Here is a 20,471-nt window from a genome sequence, read left to right on the forward strand (position 1 = left end):
TCATGTCATCCTACACATGATATTTTGATTCTAGCATTTCATATATGTATGGTAGATGCCATGCTGTATTTGACAATTGGACTAGAGTATTTGAAATTCACCTGTCACATTCATCCTATTATTTATGATCCCATAGTTTGAATTTTGTCTATAGGTTGTCATCGTAAACTTTGAATTTAATTTTCATCCTATTTCAGTATATGAATCTCAAACTTATCTCATTCTACACATAATATTTTGTTTCTAGCATTTGAAATTTGTCTCATTTTCAACATACTGTGTGATCCCAGTGTTTGAATTTTGTCTATAGGATGTCATTGTACACTTTCAATTTAATTTTCATCCTAATTCAGCATTTGAATTTCATATATTTATGTCATCCTACACATGATATGTTGATTCTAGCTTTTGATATATATGTGCAAGATGCCATACTACATTTTATAATATAGCTGGAGCATTTGAAATTCATGTCATTTTCATCTTACTCATTGTTGTGATCCAAGTGTTTGAATTTTGTCTATAGGTAGTCATCATTCACTTTGAATTTAAATTTCATACTACTCCAGCACTTGAATTTCATAAATTTATAACATAAGAACATAAGAATAAAGGAGACTGCAAGAGACCATAAGGCCTACACTAGGCAGCTCCGTATCCATCACCACCTGTCATCCCCATCCATAAAGTTGTCTAATCGTTTTTTAAAACAACTGATAGTTTCAGCGCTTACTACATGGTTACAAAGTTTATTCCATTCATTGACCACCCTATTAGTAAACCAATTCTTGCCTATTTCCTTCTTAAATCTAAATTTGTCCAGTTTATACCCATTACTGCGAGTCCTGCCCTGTTGTTTTATTATGATGACCTTGTTTGCATCTCCCTTGTTATAGCCTTTGATCCACTTGAACACTTCTATTAGATCACCCCGCACTCTGCGTCTTTCCAGAGAGTGTAAGTTTAGGTGCCTAAGCCTCTCTTTGTAAGGCAAATTTCCAAGTCCATGTATCATTTTGGTCATTCTTCTCTGTACTGATTCTAGTGAATTTATGTCCATTCTGTAGGACGGAGACCAAAACTGTACCGCATAGTCAAGGATGGGTCTAACTATTGCTAGATAGAGTTTGATAATTACCTCTGCCCTTCTATTCGTTACCGTCCTAGCAATGAAACCTAATGGTCTGTTAGCTTTATTTCTGGCGCTAATGCACTGCTTCCTGGTTTTAAGGTCTGGACTCACCAGAACTCCCAAGTCCCTCTCGCACTCAGATTTTTATAAAAACGTGTTATCTAAGATGTATCTATTTTTGGGGTTGTGTAGCCCTACATTTAACACACTACACTTAGAGATATTGAAGTTCATTTGCCATTTCTCCAACCATCCTACACATGATATTTGATTCTAACACTTCATTTATATGTGCAAGATGCCATACTGCAATTGACAATTAGACTATTCAGACAGTATAGGACCATTCAGCTATCATTTTCATCCTACTCTCAATAATGATCCTAACATTTAAATTTTCTCAATAGGTTGTTACCATACATTTTGAATTAGATTTTTATCCAATCCCAATATTTGAATTTCATATATTTATGTCATCCTACACATGACAATCTGGTTCTAGCATTTGTTTTATATGTGTGGGATGCTACACTGCATTTGACAATTTGTTGGAACTTTTAAAATTCGTCTGTTTATTTACATACTACTCTTGGCAGTGATCTCAGCATTTGAATTTTGTCTGTAGGTTATCATTGTACACTTTTAACTTAATTTTCAACCACCTCCAGCATTTAGACATATATTTATGTCATCCTACATATGATGCTTTAAGTCTAGCATTTGGTTTATGCGAATTATGAGATGCCTTGTTGAGATGGTTCAAACTAGACCTTGCCTTCATCCCTTTCATGCCAAAACATACATACATATATATTGTATGTATGTATTTACCTAGTATCTTACAGGAAGGGGTATATATGGTGTCATCTTTATATTTTGCAGTGTCTAGGTTGCTCTTAAATTTGCACACATTATTGTTTTGTCCAGTTTGTTCCAGATGTCCACCACTGTGTGTGATTTTTTTTTTGGTAGGTCTCTTCTATAACTATCCTTTTTGAGTTTTTTTTTTTATGTCCTCTTGTCCGAATCTGTAGGTGGTCAGTAGGTTGCTTCTCTTCTTTGTCCCAAAGTTTGTAATTTCAATTTAGCCAGTCTCTCCTCATATGACCGGTTTGAAAGTGCTGGAACCCCCTTTGTGGTTGCTCTCTGGATTCTTTCAATTTTCTTTATATTCTTTTTGGTACTGGGTGACCATAGTGTTGCAGCATACTCCAGTCTAGGCCTTATTAGTGTGACTAATATTTTTTTAACCATTTCTTCATCTAAATAGGTAAAAGCCACTTTTATTGATCTTAGCAAGTTGTAGGATTCTCTGACAATTTTGTTTATTTGTTTATCAGGGGACAAGTCATTTGAGATAATTACTCCCAGGTCTTTTTCAGATCCCACTTTCTTCACTTCCTTTGTTCCAATTGTATATTGTCCTGATATTCTTTTACTTTTTCCAAACTTATGCTACATTTTTAATTTTTATGTCTACTTCCCACTTCTGACTCCATTTCCAAACCTTGTTTAGGTCTCTCTGTAGTGATTTACAATCCATTTCGGTGTTCACTTTCCTCTACAATTTAGCATTGTCTGCAAAGAAGCTCATGTAACATTCCACATCTTCATCCATGTCATTCACATAAATAGCAAACATTATTGGAGCCAATACTGATCTCTGGAACTCCACTAATCACCTCCTCCAAACCTGAACACTTTTCTCTGAGCACTACTTTTATTTTTCTACTATGCAGGAAATCCTCCAGCCAGTTTAGTAGGTTACCTTGTATCCCTCCTATGTTTTCCAATTTTTTAAATAGTTTTTTGTGTGGTACTTTGTTGAATGCTTTTTGTAAGTCTAGGAAAGCACAATCAGCCCATCCATCCCTTTCTTGTATTATATCTATTAGTCTTGAGTAGAAACAGATTAAAATTGTTGCACATGATCTTCCCTGTCTAAACCCAAATTGTCTCGAGTTTATTATATTGTTTTCTTTTAGGTGTTTTACCCATCTATTCTTGATAATTTTTTCACAAATTTTGGCTACAGTGCTTGTAAGGGAGACTGGTCTGTAATTAGTTGGTTCTTTGTTTCCTCCTTTATATATTGGTACAATGTTGGCATTTTTCCAGTCTTTTGGTATTTTTCCTTCTTTGAGTGAGCAACTTATTATGTTGTATATTTTGTCCATTAGTTCTTCTTTACATTCTTTTAGTATTCAATTTGCAATTTCCTAACATCAAGGTTTGTTAATTGATCCATTATTTCATTTTGTGTTATTGTTATTTCCCTCATGGGGGGAGCTCGCATTTCACTTCCTTTGTCCCAATGCTGTACTCTTTCTCTAGTGAAAACAGGCTTGAAGTGATTGTTCATGACTTTGGCCATTTCTAGATCTTCCGTGTATTCTGTATTTCTGTGGCATAGTTTCACCTTTTCCTGTTTATTTTTAAGTTTACCATTCACATATCTATAGAATAGTTTGGGTTGATCTTTACATTTTTCTATATAGTGGGTGGGGTGGGGAGGGCACTATTTTGCTATATTGTATTTGACCCATGGAGGTGAACATATAGCTCTGTTCCCATAAGGGTATAAAGATTATAACATTCAGAATATAATGTTTTGGTTGGATACTTTTGAAACTCACTTGTGAAACCAGAAAATCTGTCTACATCAAAGCTATGAATTAGATAAAAACTAACCTATAATTACATACATATACCAAAGGCTCTTTCCCCCCTTATAAGGGAGGTAGCCAAAAAACAAAGGCATAAAACCACTCCTACCCATTTCATCCCCACCACACTCCTCTCCCCTCCACCCTCTTCCCTCCCTCTCATGTTGGCACCTCCAGATGATGGGTCATCCCTGCATCTTGCCCACTGCCCTGGGTCAGAAGCAGTGTCACAAGACATAGCACATCCACAGCAAGGCTGCTTCATTAAATCAATGACTGCCACAAGCTGCTGTGTCTTGCTGAATGACCCAGGCAGTGGATGGAGACAGGGACAGCCCATCATCTACTAGGAGCTAAAGTGGGAGGGCCAACAAATGAGTTTTTAGATGGTTGTGGTATAGGTGAAGGATAGGTTTATGATTTGACTTGACCTCTCTCCTTATAAGGGGGAAAGAGTCAGCATGTGCTATGTATGAATACTTCCTTTATACAGGGAGAAGGAACATGTTAGTATATACAGTAGATGTACTAGTGTAAAAAAAAAAAATAATAATACAAAGTTGTGACTGGTAATCCAGTATTTGGGATAATAACAAAGTTGCTTGCACATTGATTTAAAGCTGTTCAAGTTAAATAATCATTATTTTCATTAGTTTCACTAACTGGGATCCTACAGTGCTACAGCAACTAGCATTGGCCCTTGGGCCCCATAACTCTCTTTGGGAAGAAATGCTGGACTGTCATGTGTTAACATGTGACTGTTTCAATGTAATCAACATACATTAGGAGGAGTAGGGGAGCAGTCCCTAGTTACCAACTTTCCTTATGTGAAAAGGTGGTTCTGGAGCTGGTCTGGAGACTGACTGTCAGCCACTTGGGTATGTACCTCTATGTAGAGGGGAGTGTGTTGATGGGTTTTGAAGACATGCAACAGGGAAATTATTCTTTCTATGTTTTCAGTTCCATCACTTCCAGGTACCTGTTATTGGTTCTTTCAGCTTAGAAGATGCATAGAAGTAATTTTTCTATCAATTCTTAAGCTTTTAAATGGAAACACCTAATAATGTTTTTTTTTTTTTTCTATTATTTTCAGTTATCAAGAACATGGTTAAACGACTCGTTAACTGAAAAACGTGTTAGTTTACAAGACTTGGTATTAGTGCTTTCCCTAAAGTTCTTACCACCAGAAGCAACTTTAAGAAGAGTTCCAACAGGGAAATCTACTGGCCTGTTTGGGACAAGTATTGCTACTGTGTGTCGGTAAGTTCAGTATACTACTGTGTATTTGCATTAGAGTACTTGCCTAAAACTTGTTTTCTTAATTCAGATTTAAGTTTTGAGCATTTAAGATGGGCAGGTGTTACATGTTTGTTATAGGACACATTGAGTAATATGCATGTGGGTATTTTGTGTTTATATAAACTTGTGTGTGTGTGCATGTGCAGGGAGAATGACGTATGAATGTGCTTTTTTTTAAGTTTCTGTACTAGAATCTTGCCTGCATTATTATATGTGGACAGCACTTTAGGAACTTTAGAGGTACTCTTACAGACCAGAGTCACATGGCATTCACCTTTTTCTGAGTCAACTTCCCACCTGTAGAGTAATACCGAGATAATTTTTTACCTTTACTTCTTTCTGTTATCTTCCTTGAAATTATCCCTTACCACCTCCAAGTCTCCACCTCTTTGTTTCCCTTTTTTGTCCCCATGGTGGAGAAGTAAGAATGCCACTAATCTGTACTTGTGAATGTTATAGGTGATTAAATGGGAAAGAGAAGACTAGTAATTCCTCTATAAGTTGCTCTTAGTAAATTTTTATTCAAGAGTGGTTTAAGTGCTGTAAGAGTGAATTGTGGATATATTGTATATAATTATGCTTATTTATTTGCTCTAGGCGAGAGAAGCGCAGTGTGCCTTTTGTCATCACACGTTGCATTCGAGAAGTAGAAAGACGTGGTGTACAGGAAGTTGGCATCTACAGAGTGTCTGGGCTTGCCTCAGATATCACAAAGCTCAAGAAGACTTTTGAATCAAGTAAGCCTGAAATACCATTTGTACATGAGGGGAAAAATAGTGTGGGTCACTATGTAAGTGAAGCAACTGGGCCTGTTGTGGATGTGTATCAGTCTGCTGCATTGCTTCTAATCTGGATAGAAGCCAAAATAAAATGGAAACAAATGAGTGATTGATGGGAGTGAGATGGGTAGGGGTGGGTGATGCCTTTGGTGAAAGAAGCCTCTTGGTATAGAGGAAAGCAGAGATTATTATTAGTATCAATAATGAAGTGTCATGAGAAATAGGCAGCTAGGAATGGATGCAATGTTGAAATTACATGAAGGGGTGATTGTCCCGATGGCACTATGGAGTGGAGACTTGGAATTTAAGAGAGGCAGAGAGGAAATGTTTAAATTTGTTTGAGATGAAATGTCTGAGAAGTATGGTAGGGGTTGGATAGAGTGAGAAACAAGGTGGTGAGGAAAGCTGAGGTGGAAGATATGGCATACAGGGCTGATGAAAGAGTGTTGAGATGGTTTGGATACATGGAAAGAATGAGTGAAGAAAGATTAGTAAAAGTGATGTGGAAGATAGAGGTGAATATAGTGAACTTGAGGGGATGACCAAGGATGAGATGGATAGATGGGATGAAAGGGGCTTTGAGCAAGAGGGAGATGTCTATTGAGCAGGAAAGGGAGAAGGCAGGAGATAGGGGTGAGTGGAAAATGACTGTGTGATTCACCATTCACCATGGTCTTGGATCACATGTTGGGCTCATGATTGACAGTTATTAACCTCTGGGATACAAGCTCAAAGCTCATATGACTGATCTATGGGTAATACTGTGACCTTACATGCACACACACACACCCAACTCCCCGCCCACAAGAGTTGGAGTAACAACCCACAGCTCAGTGATACTGAAATTATTTCAGCCATGGGCGGGATTCAAACCCGGACCGCTGTAGTAGCAGGCGAGAATTCTAACCACTGCGCCACAAGGTTGTGTGTATAGATGATACTGTGATGGAAGGTTGGGAGATGGGGGGAGTAGGAAATTGTTGTGTGAATGATGTTTTGATGCAGCACAAAGGGATTTCTCCACTTCTCTTTTTTCTGCAGGAAAGGAGGGAGAGGGGGAATTGCTAATTAAGTGAAGCCATTGGTACATAAATAGAATAATGAAGTGGTGGAGGTAAACCAGCTCTGGCTGTTGGGCTTTGCTACGGAAGCACAATGCCTCATTGTCCCCTGACCCAAGCAGTATGATGGGGAAGAGGGATGATTTTCATCCATAATATGATTGTTGAGATGGAAGGGACATTAAACGGGTTTATTGTATATGAAGTGGGTGTGTGGTTTGACTCACTCACCCCTTTGTAGGGAAAGGAGTTTTGGTGTATGTACTGTATATATACCAAGGGCTTTTCCCCCTTACCAGGGAGGTTGCCAAAGTCAAAAGGCATATACCCACTCTCACCCATTTCATTCCTACCTATTCCACTCCTATCCACCACCCTTTCCTCCCTCTTATCTTAGCTCCTCATGAATGATGGGTTATCCCTGTATCCTGCCCACTGCCCTGGGTCAGAAGCAATGCAGCAAGACACAGCACATCCACAGCAAGGTCACTTCACTTAATTGGTGACCCTCCCTCTCCGTCCCCATGCAGAAAAATAGAAGATGAGGAGAAATCTTTTCAGGCCCCGTCAAAATATTATTCACACATAACCATCCCCCCAACCTTCCCCATCCCCTCCCTTCCTTGCATCACAGTATCATCTATACACAGCCATTTTCCTCTTATCCCTGTCTCCTGCCTTCTCCCTTGCTCAACAGATATCCCCCTCTTGCTCAATGCTCCTTTCATCCCATCCATTCATTTTATCCTTGGTCATCTCTTATGTTCACTCCATCCACCTCTGCTTTCCATACCTTTTACTGAATATGTCATGATAATTGTGTTTGGTTATCATTGTGTTAAAAAAAAAAAAAATACATATACCAACAGCTTTTTCCTCCTTACAAAGGAGGTAGCCAAAAACAAAGGCATAAAATCCACTCCCACCCATTCCATCTCCACATAGTCCACACCCATTCACCCACTCCCTCTTATCTTGGCCCCTAGATGGTGGGTCCTCTCTGCACCTTGCCCACTGTCCTGGTTCAGAGGCAATGTAGCAAGACACAGCACATCCACAGCAAGGCTGCTTCATTTAATTGGTGATCCCCCTCACCATCCCCTCATGGTGCTTAAAGTACCAGTATATCAGATATTACAAGCTTAATGTTTCTCAGCAAACCTGACTTCTTAATTTCTCTTTACAGATCCTTATGAAGCTGAACAGTTAGTAAAAGAGGTAGATATTCATTCTGTGACTGGACTTCTCAAACTGTTCCTCCGTGAATTGCCAGAAGCTTTGTTTACTGATGAACTCTACCCACGGTTCTTTGAGGCCTTCAGTGCTGCAGACCCAGAGTATAGAAAAACAACTTTATTAAGACTTTTCTCATCACTTCCACAGTTAAATCAGTCAATAATTGTTTATCTCCTGGAACACCTTGTTAAGTGAGTAACCAAATAATACTTTTTCTGTGCTAAATTGATACATAATTTGATGTGATATTTTGCTTGACAGTCCACTTTACCTTAGAAACTCTTCTGTGTTGATTTAGGAAGACTGTTAGTATGGTGGGGGAAAAGAATACTGCCACCAAGTAATTCCACTTAGATCGTAAGAGGCGAGAAGAAAGGGACGGGGATTGGGACTAGGCATCCTTCTCCTTGTAGCCCCACAGGGGACATTCCTAAAAGAAAAAGCAAAGGTATAAGAGGGTCTGGGAGTTTTCCGACCAGCACCCTAAGGTTTGGGTCTTTTAATGTGCATGGATGTGGTACAGATGAGAGTAAAAGGGAAGAGATAAGTAGCATGTTTGTGAAAAGAAAGATGGATGTGTTGGCTTTGAGTGAAACTAAGATGAAAGGGAAGGGCGAGTGTAAGTTTGGGAGTGTAAGTGGGAGGTTATCAGGAGTGAAGAGAGGGCGAGGGAGGGAAAGGGTGGCTATACTAGTAAGTGTAGAGATAGGTAAACGTGTAGTGGAGTGGAAGGAGGTTTCCTCAAGGATAATGTGGATGAAGATGAAACTGGGAAAGGAGATGTGGGTTTTTGTAAGTGCATATGGGCCTGGCAGTGAGAAAAGCGTAGAAGAAAGGGAGGCTTTTTGGATAGATTTAAATGAGTGCATAGAGGATTTAGGGAGAAATATCAGTGTAATAGTACTGAGAGACCTTAATGCTAGGGTAGGAAATGATCCAATTGATGGAGTGGTTGGGAAATGTGGAGTTCCAGGAAAGAATCGTACTGGAGAGTTGATGGTGGAAATTTGTCTAGAGAGTTGATGATAGCAAGTACAGTGTTTCGGAAGAAAGTCAAGCATAAGTACACATGGGAGAGGGTGGTGGAAGGAAGGGTGGTAGATAGAGCGTTAATGGACTATGTAGTGGTAAATAGGATTATGATAGGCAGAGTTAAGGATGTACATGTGCTAAGGGGAGAGGGTGGGGGAATATCAGATCATTTTTTGGTGGAAGGTAAGTTGAGAGTGGAGGATACATGGAGGAAGAAGAAAGGGACAAAAGGAAGGGAGGTGCTTAGAGTGAACTCTTTAAAAGAAAAGGAGAAGGAGTACAAGAGGAAGCTGAAGGAGTGGGAGGGAGTGAAGGATAGAGTAGAGCTGGGTGTGGAGGAGGAATGGGGATGGTTCAAGGAGGGAGTCACAAAGTGTGCAAAGATGGTGTGTGGAACAAGAAGGACAGGAGGAAATAGAAGAAAGGGTAGTGAATGGTGGGATGAGGAAACAAAGAAGGTTGTAGAAGAGAAGAAGCGAGCTTTCACAGATTGGTTACAAAATAGGATGAGGGAGTCATATGAGAGGTACAAAGAAAAGAAAAGAGAAGTAAAGCAAAAGGTAAAGGAGGCAAAGAGGAGGGCAGATGTGAAGTGGGGTAAGAGTATGACAGAAAATTTTGAAAGTAATAAAAAGATGTGGAAAGAAATTAAGAGAGGAAGAGGAGGCGAATCAAGTAGAGAAGAAAGGGTAAAAGGTGCAGATGGAGAGATGATAATGGAAGAGAAGGCAGTAAGGGGAAGATTAGCAGAACATTTTAGGGAGTTGCTAAATGTGAAGGAGGATAGGGAGGGAAAGATAGCTGCAGTGGGAAATGCTAAGAAAATGACCGTGATGAGTGAGGAAAATGGAGGAGAAATAAGGAAGGATGACCCAGTTGTTAAGATGATGAAAGCCGGTAAGGCACCTGGTCTGGATGGATGCCATGCAGAATGTCTAAAAAAAGGAGGTACAGTGATGATGGACTGGCTGGTGAGGTTAATGTTTGCCGAGAGAGGGTAGAGTGCCAGAGGACTGGAGGAGTGCCTGTATAGTTCCACTTTACAAGGGAAAAGGGAACAAGTGTGAATGTAGTAGTTTCAGAGGGATTAGCTTGTTAAGTGTAGTTGGGAAGGCTTATGGGAGGATCTTGATTGAGAGGATTAGGAGAGGAACAGAGGGAGTAATTGGTGAGGAACAGTGTGGATTTAGGACGGGTAGAGGTTGTGTAGATCAGATTTTTGTGGTAAGACAGATATGTGAGAAAGCTATAGGAAAGGGGAAGGATGTTTTTTGGGCCTTTATGGACCTGGAAAAGGCTTACGACAGGGTAGACAGAAAGGCACTGTGGGAGGTTTTGCGGATATACGGGATAGGAGGAAAGCTTCTAGGAGCTGTCAAGAGTTTTTATGAGAGTAGTAGAGCTTGTGTCAGGATTAGAAATGGAGAGAGTGAGTGGTTCGAGGTAAAGGTGGGACTGCGTCAAGGATGCGTTATGTCGCCCTGGCTGTTCAACTTATACATGGATGGGGTAGTGCGAGAGGTAAATGCAAGGGTAGTGGGTCAGGGATTGGAGATGGTTAAAGAAAATGGAGAAAAGTGGGAGGTGAGCCAGCTGTTGTTTGAGGACGTCACTGCGCTTGTGGCAGGATCGGAGGAGGGATTGAGGAGGTTGGTGACAGAGTTTGGGAGAGTGTGTGATAGAAGAAAGCTGAAGATAAATGTGGGTAAAAGTAAGGTGATGAGATGTACAAGGGGTGAAAGTGGCATTAGACTGGAAGTGAGCATTAAGGGAGAGCGACTGGAGGAAGTGGATAGTTTTAGATACTTGGGTGCAAATGTGGCAGGAAAAGGTGGAGTGAAGGTGGAGGTAGAATGTAGATTGAGAGAAGCGAGTAAATGCCTTGGTGGATTAAAAAGTGTAATGAGGAATAGACATTTGGGAATGGATGCTAAGAGGAGACTATATGAAGGAGTGATTGTGCCAACAGCACTGTATGGGGCAGAAACATGGAACATAAGAGAGGAAGAGAGAAGGAGTTTGAATGTGTTTGAGATGAGGTGTCTGAGAAGTATGATGGGGGTTACTAGGCTGGATAAAGTGAGAAATGAGGAAGTGAGGAGGAGAACAGGGGTGGAAAGGGGGTTGGGAGATAGGGTTGATGAAAGAGTATTAGGATGGTTTGGACACATGGAAAGAATGAGTGAAGAAAGACTAGTAAAAGAGGTATGGAAGGCAGATGTGGAGGGAGTGAACATGAAAGGACATCCTAGGATGAGGTGGATGGATAGGGTGAAGGGGGCTTTGGGGAAGAGGGGAATGTCTGTTGAGGAAGGATGGGAGAGGACAGAAGATGGGTGAATGGAGAATGGTTGTATATGGATGATGTTGTGATGCATGAGGTGGAATGGGCTGGGGGGTGAGGGAGTATGTGTGAGCAAAATTTGACGCAGCCTGAAGGGATTTCTCCCCGTCTTCTCTTTTATGCATGGGGGGACGGAGAGGGGGGGTCGCCGATTTAATGAAGCGGCCTTGCTGTGGATGTGCTGTGTCTTGCGACACTGTATCTGACCCAGGGCAGTGGACAAGGTGCAGGGATGACCCATCATCCAGGAGGTGCTAAGATGAGAGGGAAGGTGGAGGGGTGTGGAGTGTATTCAGGGATGGAATGGGTGTGAATGATTTTATGTCTTTTCCTTTTTGGCTACCTCCCTTGTAAGGGGGAAAAAGCCTTGGTATATGTATGTATGTTAGTATGGACTGTTTTGAGAACTAATCTCGTGTGTTTGGCTGCTGATTTGTAATTGTAGTGCTGGAATATTATGTTATCTGCTTGAGAGCTTTGATGTTGTGCTGTGGATTTGGGGTGGGTCTTATTTGAATAGTTTACAGCATTGGTAATAGTATTGCTCATGCTCAAGTTATGTGATGCACATTTTGAACCCACTAATTCCCATATCTCTTACATATACCAAGGGCTTTTTCCCCCATAAAAGGGAGGTAGCCAAAATCAAAGGCATAAATCTACTTCCACCCATTTCATCCCCACACACTCCACTTCCATTCACCACTCCTTCCTCTTTTCATGGCTCCTCCTGGATGACAGGTCATCCCTGCATCTCTCCCACTCCCCTGGGTCAGAAACAATGTAGCAAGACAGCACATCCACAGCAAGGCCACCTCATTTAATCAGTGACCCCCCTCTCCATCCCATCATGCAGAAAAGGAGAAAATTGAGAAAAATCTTTTTGGAGAAGCATCAAAATATCATTTACACATGCACCACCTACCCCCCATGCCCCACCCACTCCTTTCCATGCATCACAGCATCATCCATACACAACCATTCTCTACTCATCCCTATCTTTTGTCTTCTCCTTTCCTCCCTCAACAGACATTCCCCTTTTTCCCAATGCCCCATTCACCCCATCCATCCATCTCATCTTTGGTCACCCCCTCCACCTCTGCCTTCTACACTTCTTTTACTAAACTTTCCTTATTCATTCTTTCCATTTGTCCAAATCATCCCAATACTCTTTCATCAACCCTATCTCCCAACTCCCCTTCTGTCCCAGCTCTCCTCATCTCCTTGTTTCTCACTATGTAGCCTAGTAACTCCTACCATAAATCTCAGGCATTTTATCTCAAACACATCTATACTTTCCTTTCTTATGTTCCATGTTATTACCCCATACAGCTGTTGGCACAATCACCCTTCATACAATCTCCTCTTACCATCCATTCCCAAATGTCTATTTCTCGTTACATTTCTTTATCCCCAAAGGCATTTACTTGCTTCTCTCAATCTACATTCTACCTCTACCTCCACTCCTCCCTTTCCCATCACATTTGTCCCCAAGTATCTAAAGCTATCCACTTCCTCCAGTCTCTCCCCCTTAATACTCACTTCCAATTTGCTACCATCCTCTCCCTGTGTACATCTCATCACCTTACTTTTACCCACATTTATCTTCAACTTCCTTCCTTTGCACACCTTCCCAAACTCTATCATTAACTTCCTTAATCCCTCCTCTGATCCTGTTACAAACATATCAGCAAACAACAACTGGCTTCTCTCCCATTTTTCTACAGTTTCTTTTTTTCTTTTCTTTTTTAAGTAAGGTGGTTCTAGGTTCTGCTGTCAAGCCAGGTGTATGCTTAAGATATACTGTTTTGTTATTACATAGTATCAGTACTCACCTTCAGGGTGTGTCTGTTTAGAACTATTCTCCATTCAATCCTCTTTTGCACTCTTTCATGCTGAACAGATATTCCTCTTGCATTAAGTACCTTCACTTTTCTTTTTAGGAATATGCCCCGTGGGGCTACAGGGAGAAGGCTGCCTAGTCCCTCTTACGATCCAAGTGGGATACTTGGTGGCAGTATTCTTTTCCCCCACCACAGGGAATTCCCCCATCACAAAAAGAGAATACTCAGAGAAATGGTACAGGACAGCAACAAGGGGTTGGGGGACAGCATAACGGAGGGACAGTCGTAGTATAAAAGTGTCATCATTTCTCTATGAACAGAATTTCTTCTATCATAGACAAAATGGGCGGGGGGGTAGTATGTGGGAGTAAATTTTGACGCAGCCCGAAGGGATTTCTCCCCGTCCTTGCCTTATATGCAAAGGGGGACGGAGAGGGGGGGTCGCCGATTAAATGAAGCGGCCTTGCTGTGGATGTACTGTGTCTTGCGACACTGCTTCTGACCCAGGGCGGTGGGCAGGGTGCAGGGATGACCCGTCATCCAGGAGGTGCTCAGATGAGAGGGAGGGTGGGAGGGGTGTGGAGTGTATTTAGGGATGAAATGGGTGGGAGTGTTTTTATGCCTTTCCCTTTTTGGCTACCTCCCTTGGAAGGGGGAAAAAGCCTTGGTATATGTATGTATTAAGTACCCCCTTCATTCCTTCCATTGACTTTTTGGTCTTATCAAGATCACTCCATCCACTTCAGCATTCCATACTTTCTGCTTCATATCTTCTTTTTCTTCCTCCTCCTCTTCTTTGTTTCATCACTTATTCTTTCCATATGCCTAAACCATTTTCACATTCTTTGATCTACCCTAACAAACCTCTTTCTATCCCCATAAGTGAATAAGAAGGGGGTCACATAATAAATCGGTTAAGGTAAGCCAGCCCTGGCCTTAATATGGGAGCTCTGTTTCACTGGATTGGCTTTGACCCAAACTTTGTGGCACAGGAATTTAAATTAGCAAAGAAGTTATCGAATGAATGTTGGAGGCTAATTTAAATTCCTTAGCCTCCAACATTAAGTTTAAAGTTGAATGGGAAGAACAAGGTAAGCTACCCTTTTTAGATGTTCTCATTGTTCGTGATGGAGACAAGCTTGCTTTTACTGTCTATAGAAAAGAAACCCATTCTGGTAGTTATCTTCATTTTTTCAGCAGTCACCCAGACAAAGTAAAAAGTAGCGTCGCTTCAGGATTATTCCTTCGAGCTCTTAGAATTTGCAGCCCCCAGTTTCTTGAAAGAGAATTTAACATTATAAAATCTCAACTTAGTAATTTAGCTTACCCGGATTGGTTCTTGGTCAAAGCCCTCAGCCGAGCGAGATCCAATTTTTTCAACACCATCCCCACTTCCTCTAATTTTTCATTGGGTAAGAGCTCTTTAATCGTTCCCTTTTCTGAATCATTCATTCCCTCGACCAAGTTTCTTTCCAAAGACAAATTAAATTTGATTAATTATTACCCTAACACCATTAATAAAAAGGTGGTAAATGTCCATCAAAGGTTAAAAGAAGAACAGAGCCAAGGGGTTTATTCGATTCCATGTAAAGGTTGTGACTTAGTTTACATCGGACAGACTGGAAGGGATTTGAATACCAGGATGATTGAACATAAACGTTCCATTAAATATGCACAAGATAGCTCAGCTGTGTTCCAACATGTTAAGCAATTTAAACATTGTTTAGATTGGGACAGAGCTGAGCTTATTTATAAATCCAGATGTGAGTTCAGGAGAAAAATGGTAGAATCCACGATCATTGAATTTCAGCCCAACATAAATATTTCAAAGGGGCAATGGTCCCCGGACATAATGTCCGGACTCTTCATCTCCAACCTAGTGAAAGCTCATTTGCCTCCTGACCTCACATATGGAGTGAGCCGAGGGTAGAGATATCTTCCCATGTTCCCCTTTCTTTTGTTAAGGGTACTACTTAAACAGCACGCCCTCTCTTATTTGTATCTACTGAAGAGGATTGCAGTTTGCAATCGAAATATATAGATTCCCCGTTTCCAGTCTTTTCTACTCCAACAGTGGTTTCTACGTTATTGACAAATGTGTGATTACATTTTTCACCTGTAATATATACATATATATATATATATATATAAAATATACACACCAGTAGGCTTCTTTCCCCTAAAGGATAGTTTTAATAAATTACTTATATGATGTGTTCCATATTACAGAGTGCACCAGCAGGAGACACTGAACAAGATGTCTTTGCACAACCTGGCCACTGTATTTGGCCCTACTATGCTGCGACCAGGTGCCAAAGCCCCCAATCAAACACCCAAGGACCTACTAGCAGCAGGCACAGTGGATGTCATGGCACAAGCAGGGATACTACACTTTTTCCTTTCCAGAAGGGCAAATGGAGAACCAATCCAGGGTGTTCATCAGTAAACTGGTTCTTTCACCTTTTGACTTGTAATACCTAAATCTCCATTTTGAAAAGTGTCATTCAAGATTCTTCAAGGGAGAGCTCATATAAATTTCTTTTGTAATGTTTAAACTGTGAGTGAATTTTTCCTGGACAAAATATGAAATAATTGATCATAATAGACTGAACAACAGCTTTTTATATGGACATATTTCATGGTGTGTAGGAAATACAAATGTTTGATATTTTGCTGATATTATTATTCAGCATATTCCATTTTGAACTGAAATATATTGCGTATATACAACATTTGTATATGCAGCAAAATTTCACGTACCGGGTATTGAAAGATTTTGGGGTTTTGTCATGTGTGGAAGAATATGTGAAAGTTGTGTGGAGTTGGCCAAATGGTTGTGTGGGCAAGTGCAGACAAGCACCACAAGTGCTGATAAGCAAATATGCAGACAGTAGCACAAGTGCAAACACAAGCATAAGTGCAATACAATATTAATTATTAATGCCAGTGTGAGAATGCAGATATTTTCATCCAGTTTCTTCAAAAAGTTATTCATCCACATCTACACTTTTGGTTAGTAAAGTATTTCAGAATCTTTATGAAAAATAGTTCATATATGAGGTTCTTAAACTCCTGAAAACTCAAAGCAGATTTTAAATGTAATAGTTTATTTCACCTGAAATTGTAGAAAATTTTATTTCTATTTGTGTATACAGAGAATAAATTTATAAACCATATACCATTTATTTCTCTATTGAATATTTGTATATTTATTTCTAATCATTGTGATTACTAGAAGTAAAAATTGGTCTGCACATTACCCTATAGTCCATATGCTTTTATATGTCTTTTTTCCTTGTGTATATATTCTCCTGGAATTCATATCAGATGTACCTTTTACATATTTTGTGTAAATTTTCAACAGATAACTGGTTTTATGTTTATGAAACTGAAAACCAATGTAAGTGTATGTAAGAATGGTGTATTGAGAAAGTCCTCCTCATTTGCAAATGGAAAGTCATTTCATGGCATCAAGATATCAACAGGATTCAAATGTTTGCAAAGGTTTAGGCCTTATAGACTGGCCTTCATTCAGTACACATTGACAAAGGAGCCGTTTCAGCAATAGTTGACCGGAATTCCACTTTATGTCTTGATACTCAGGAATGATCAACTTCTCCAGTTTGCATGAATCACATTAATCAAATATAATGCCTTGGTAACTCAATAGATATTGTGCAGTCACTGAGATAATAGTAAGGAATTACTCCTCGTACAAATTTGAATTATCCATAGTTTATTAATGCTTGTTTTTGTTAATTTGAAGTGAACTCGTATTTACTTTTTTTTTATACATACTGAGCCTTTATTAGAGCCTTGTGGTGGTATTTATCCTGATTATGGATAAAATGTAGATTGCATTTTGCATTTGAAGTATATACATATACCAAGGGCTTTTTTCTCCTTACAAGGGCGGTAGCCAAAGTCAAAGGCATAAATCCTCCCATCCATTTGGAAGTATTATCTGGAAAAATATTTATAAATAAGGAGGAGCCATTACAGCGGACCAAGAGTGTGCCATTCCTTTTACAGAATTTATTTGATCAGCTCCTCTCACTAAATGCCCTTCCAGTACTAAAAACCTTAGATCACCAGTTGAATATAAAGTGGAATTACCCATTTAGAGATGACTAAACCAAGTTCAACTACCAACTGTGGCTTCAAATTCAGGACTCTTCAGAAACCCAAATACTTGGGGATGATTAATTTGAAATGAATATTGATTGTAACTTTCCTGCAGTCCTTACTAAAAACCCATTTAGTCTTATGGTTCTTGTGAAGCTTATGACTTCAGTTGAAATCTATTATTGTATCAAAGATAGCCAGGTTTATTGAAATCTTTTAGAAAACCAGGATTTTGTTCTTCTATAATCAATCTGCTAATTGTACCATTTGAAAAAAGTTGGAATTGAAGTAGAACATGGTTTCTGAGCACATCCTCCATAAAGAGTAAAGAACTACATGAACTCATGATTGAGGTTGTCTGAAACTTGTATGCTTGAATAATTCAGTTTGTGTCGTGGTTTGAATTGGTGTGAGAGGAGTTCTCTTCTAGTCCAAAAATCCAGTCATAGGGAGGTGTCTGTAGATTCCCATCAAATTTTGGAAGGAGTAAATCTTTACAATTTATATTTGCCTTGTGTGCAGATGTATTTCATCATTAGCCAATATCGCTCAGAAAGCCAATTCCTCACCAATACATTGGCAAGTGATGTGGTGATACTTGATGGCCATATAGGTACTCAATAAAGATATTTATTAGCAGACACATAGGTTTATAAACAAACACATTAACCCATTTGGTATCTTTTTGTTTAACAGTGAAGCTTGTATTATAGTTCTGTTCGTGTGCTAATTTAATCTCATAATTCACTTTGATGGTAAGTGTACAGTCAGTATGTATATTAGTTTATATATATTAGAAATTTGCTTCTGTTTTGCTAAAGATTTTTTTTATATGTTTGCATCTTTAGCAAATCATACTGCCAAGCAATGGGTCATATACTTTATTCTATAGTCATACCAATCATTGCACAATATGAAAATGGTGAACAGTACTGCATATGTTTGACAAATGTTACCTCGCCTACAAGACTATGCAAGATACACTGCAGTAATGAAAATGGAACATATCATCACTTATGTTTGATCTAATTGGCTTGATATTAATTTTATTTTATTTTACTTTATTTTATTGTACATTTTCATTTAAATGATTATAATGTTTGGTATGCTGCTTGAGAACTAGGAGAACAGCAAGCAACACCAAATATGGTGATTAAGAAATGGGACACTGCAATACCTTTGGAAACATAAAAGCAGCCAGAGCCTGGTATGAGCACAACAATGATAGGCACTATGTTCCAAGTTTGTATTTTTGCAGCGACTCTTTACACGTCTTTGTACTTAATAACAAATGTCAACATGAACATGATTTTTATTGTCCATTTTATAGGGTACATACTTTTTTTTTAATAAAATATTTTATGTTAGCTTCAGAAAAGTTGTAGAATATTGTCTTGTGTTATAAATTATATATATATATATATATATATATATATATATATATATGTGTGTGTGTGTGTGTAATAATATATACATACACAATATTCTAAAGGAAGAAATTGACATCTAAAGATAAAACCAAGATCACAAATGGTAGCAGAAGACATACTAGCAAAATCAGTTAAGTTAGCAAAGAATGAACATTACAACAGTATGTGGATAAAGAGAGAAATGAATGTTGAGGAAAGAAAGAGAAGACACTAAGAGATGAAGCTAAAGAAAAAAAAATGGGAAGAGAACAGAGACTGAAAGCAAGGAGTTCTATTGGAGAGTCTTAGACATGAGGCTGAGAAAATGGTACATCAATGTAAGTGAAATGAAATTAACAGAAAACGAGATGGAGAAGAAGAAAATTAAAAGTGGCCTATACTAACATAGATTAATGTCAGGATTCAGTGAACTAAATGATTACTTGTCTGAAGAAAAACCAGACACAATGGGAATTGTTGAGACAAAATCAAGGGGTCCATTGCCACCAAATATTGTTGGACATGGGTTATATACTGTACTGGAAAACATAGGAGGGATACAAGGTAACCTACTAAACTGAATGGAGGATTTCTTGCATGGCAGAAAAATGAGAGTAGTGATCAAAGAAAAGGGTTCAGCTTGGGAGGAGGTGACTAGTGGAGTTCCACAGGGATCAGTATTGGCTCCAATAATGTTCATTATTTATGTGAATAACATGGATAATGATGTGTAATGTTACATGAGCTTCTTTGCAGATGATGCTAAATTGCTGAGGAATGCGAAAACCGAAACGGACTGTGAATCACTACAGAGAGACCTGAACAAGGTTTGGAAATGTCAGAAGTGGGAAGTAGACTTCAATATTAAGAAATGTAGCATAATGGAGTTCGAAAAAAGTAAAAATAAAAATAAAAAAGAATATCAGGGCAATATAAAATCAAAACAAAGGAAGTAAAGAAAGTGGGATCAGAAAAAGACCTGGGAGTAATTATCACAAGTGACATGTGCCCTGATAAACAGATAAACAAAATTGTCAGAGAATCTTACAACTTGCTAAGATCAATAAAGGTGGCTGTTATCTATTTAGATGAAGAAATGGTTAAAAAAAATACTAGTCACACTAACAAGGCCTAGACTGAAGTATGCTGTGACATTATGGTCACCCAGTACCAAAAAGAATATAAAGAAAATTGAAAGAATCTAGAGAGCAACCACGAAAATTGCCCCAACACTTTCAAACCTGTCATATGAGGAGAGACTGTCTAAATTGAAATTACCAGCTTTGGAACAAAGAAGAGAGGCAACTTACTGACCATCCACAGAATCGTGAAAGGCATGGAAGTCCTTGATAGAGAAGACTTACAAAATTGGGATAAGAGAAATACAATGGGACATGAAAACTCAAAAAGGACAGTTATAGAAGAGACATGAAAAAAGTTTTCCACACGGAATGGTGGATATCTGGAACAAACTGAACAAAACAATAGTGCATGCAAAAACCATACAAAAATTTAAGAACAAACTAGACACTGCGAGATACAGA

At 39.1% G+C, this 20,471-nt stretch overlaps 1 protein-coding gene across 1 annotated transcript in view; it reads left to right on the forward strand.

The window, feature by feature from the left end:
* The window catches only part of RhoGAP1A (Rho GTPase activating protein at 1A), a 42,386-nt gene extending 23,564 nt beyond the window's left edge, over positions 1-18,822 (forward strand). Inside the window, exons 10-13 of the mRNA XM_076181562.1 lie at positions 4,892-5,058; positions 5,695-5,834; positions 8,124-8,364; positions 15,623-18,822. Coding sequence (XP_076037677.1) covers positions 4,892-5,058; positions 5,695-5,834; positions 8,124-8,364; positions 15,623-15,839 — 765 coding nt within the window. The 3' untranslated portion in view covers positions 15,840-18,822. The remainder of the gene's footprint in view (positions 1-4,891; positions 5,059-5,694; positions 5,835-8,123; positions 8,365-15,622) is intronic.
* Positions 18,823-20,471: the final 1,649 nt, after the last annotated feature.

The sequence above is a fragment of the Oratosquilla oratoria genome, unplaced genomic scaffold (genome assembly GCF_046742065.1).
Source record: "Oratosquilla oratoria isolate Oo_2021 unplaced genomic scaffold, ASM4674206v1 SCAFFOLD318, whole genome shotgun sequence".
NCBI lineage: Eukaryota > Metazoa > Arthropoda > Malacostraca > Stomatopoda > Squillidae > Oratosquilla > Oratosquilla oratoria.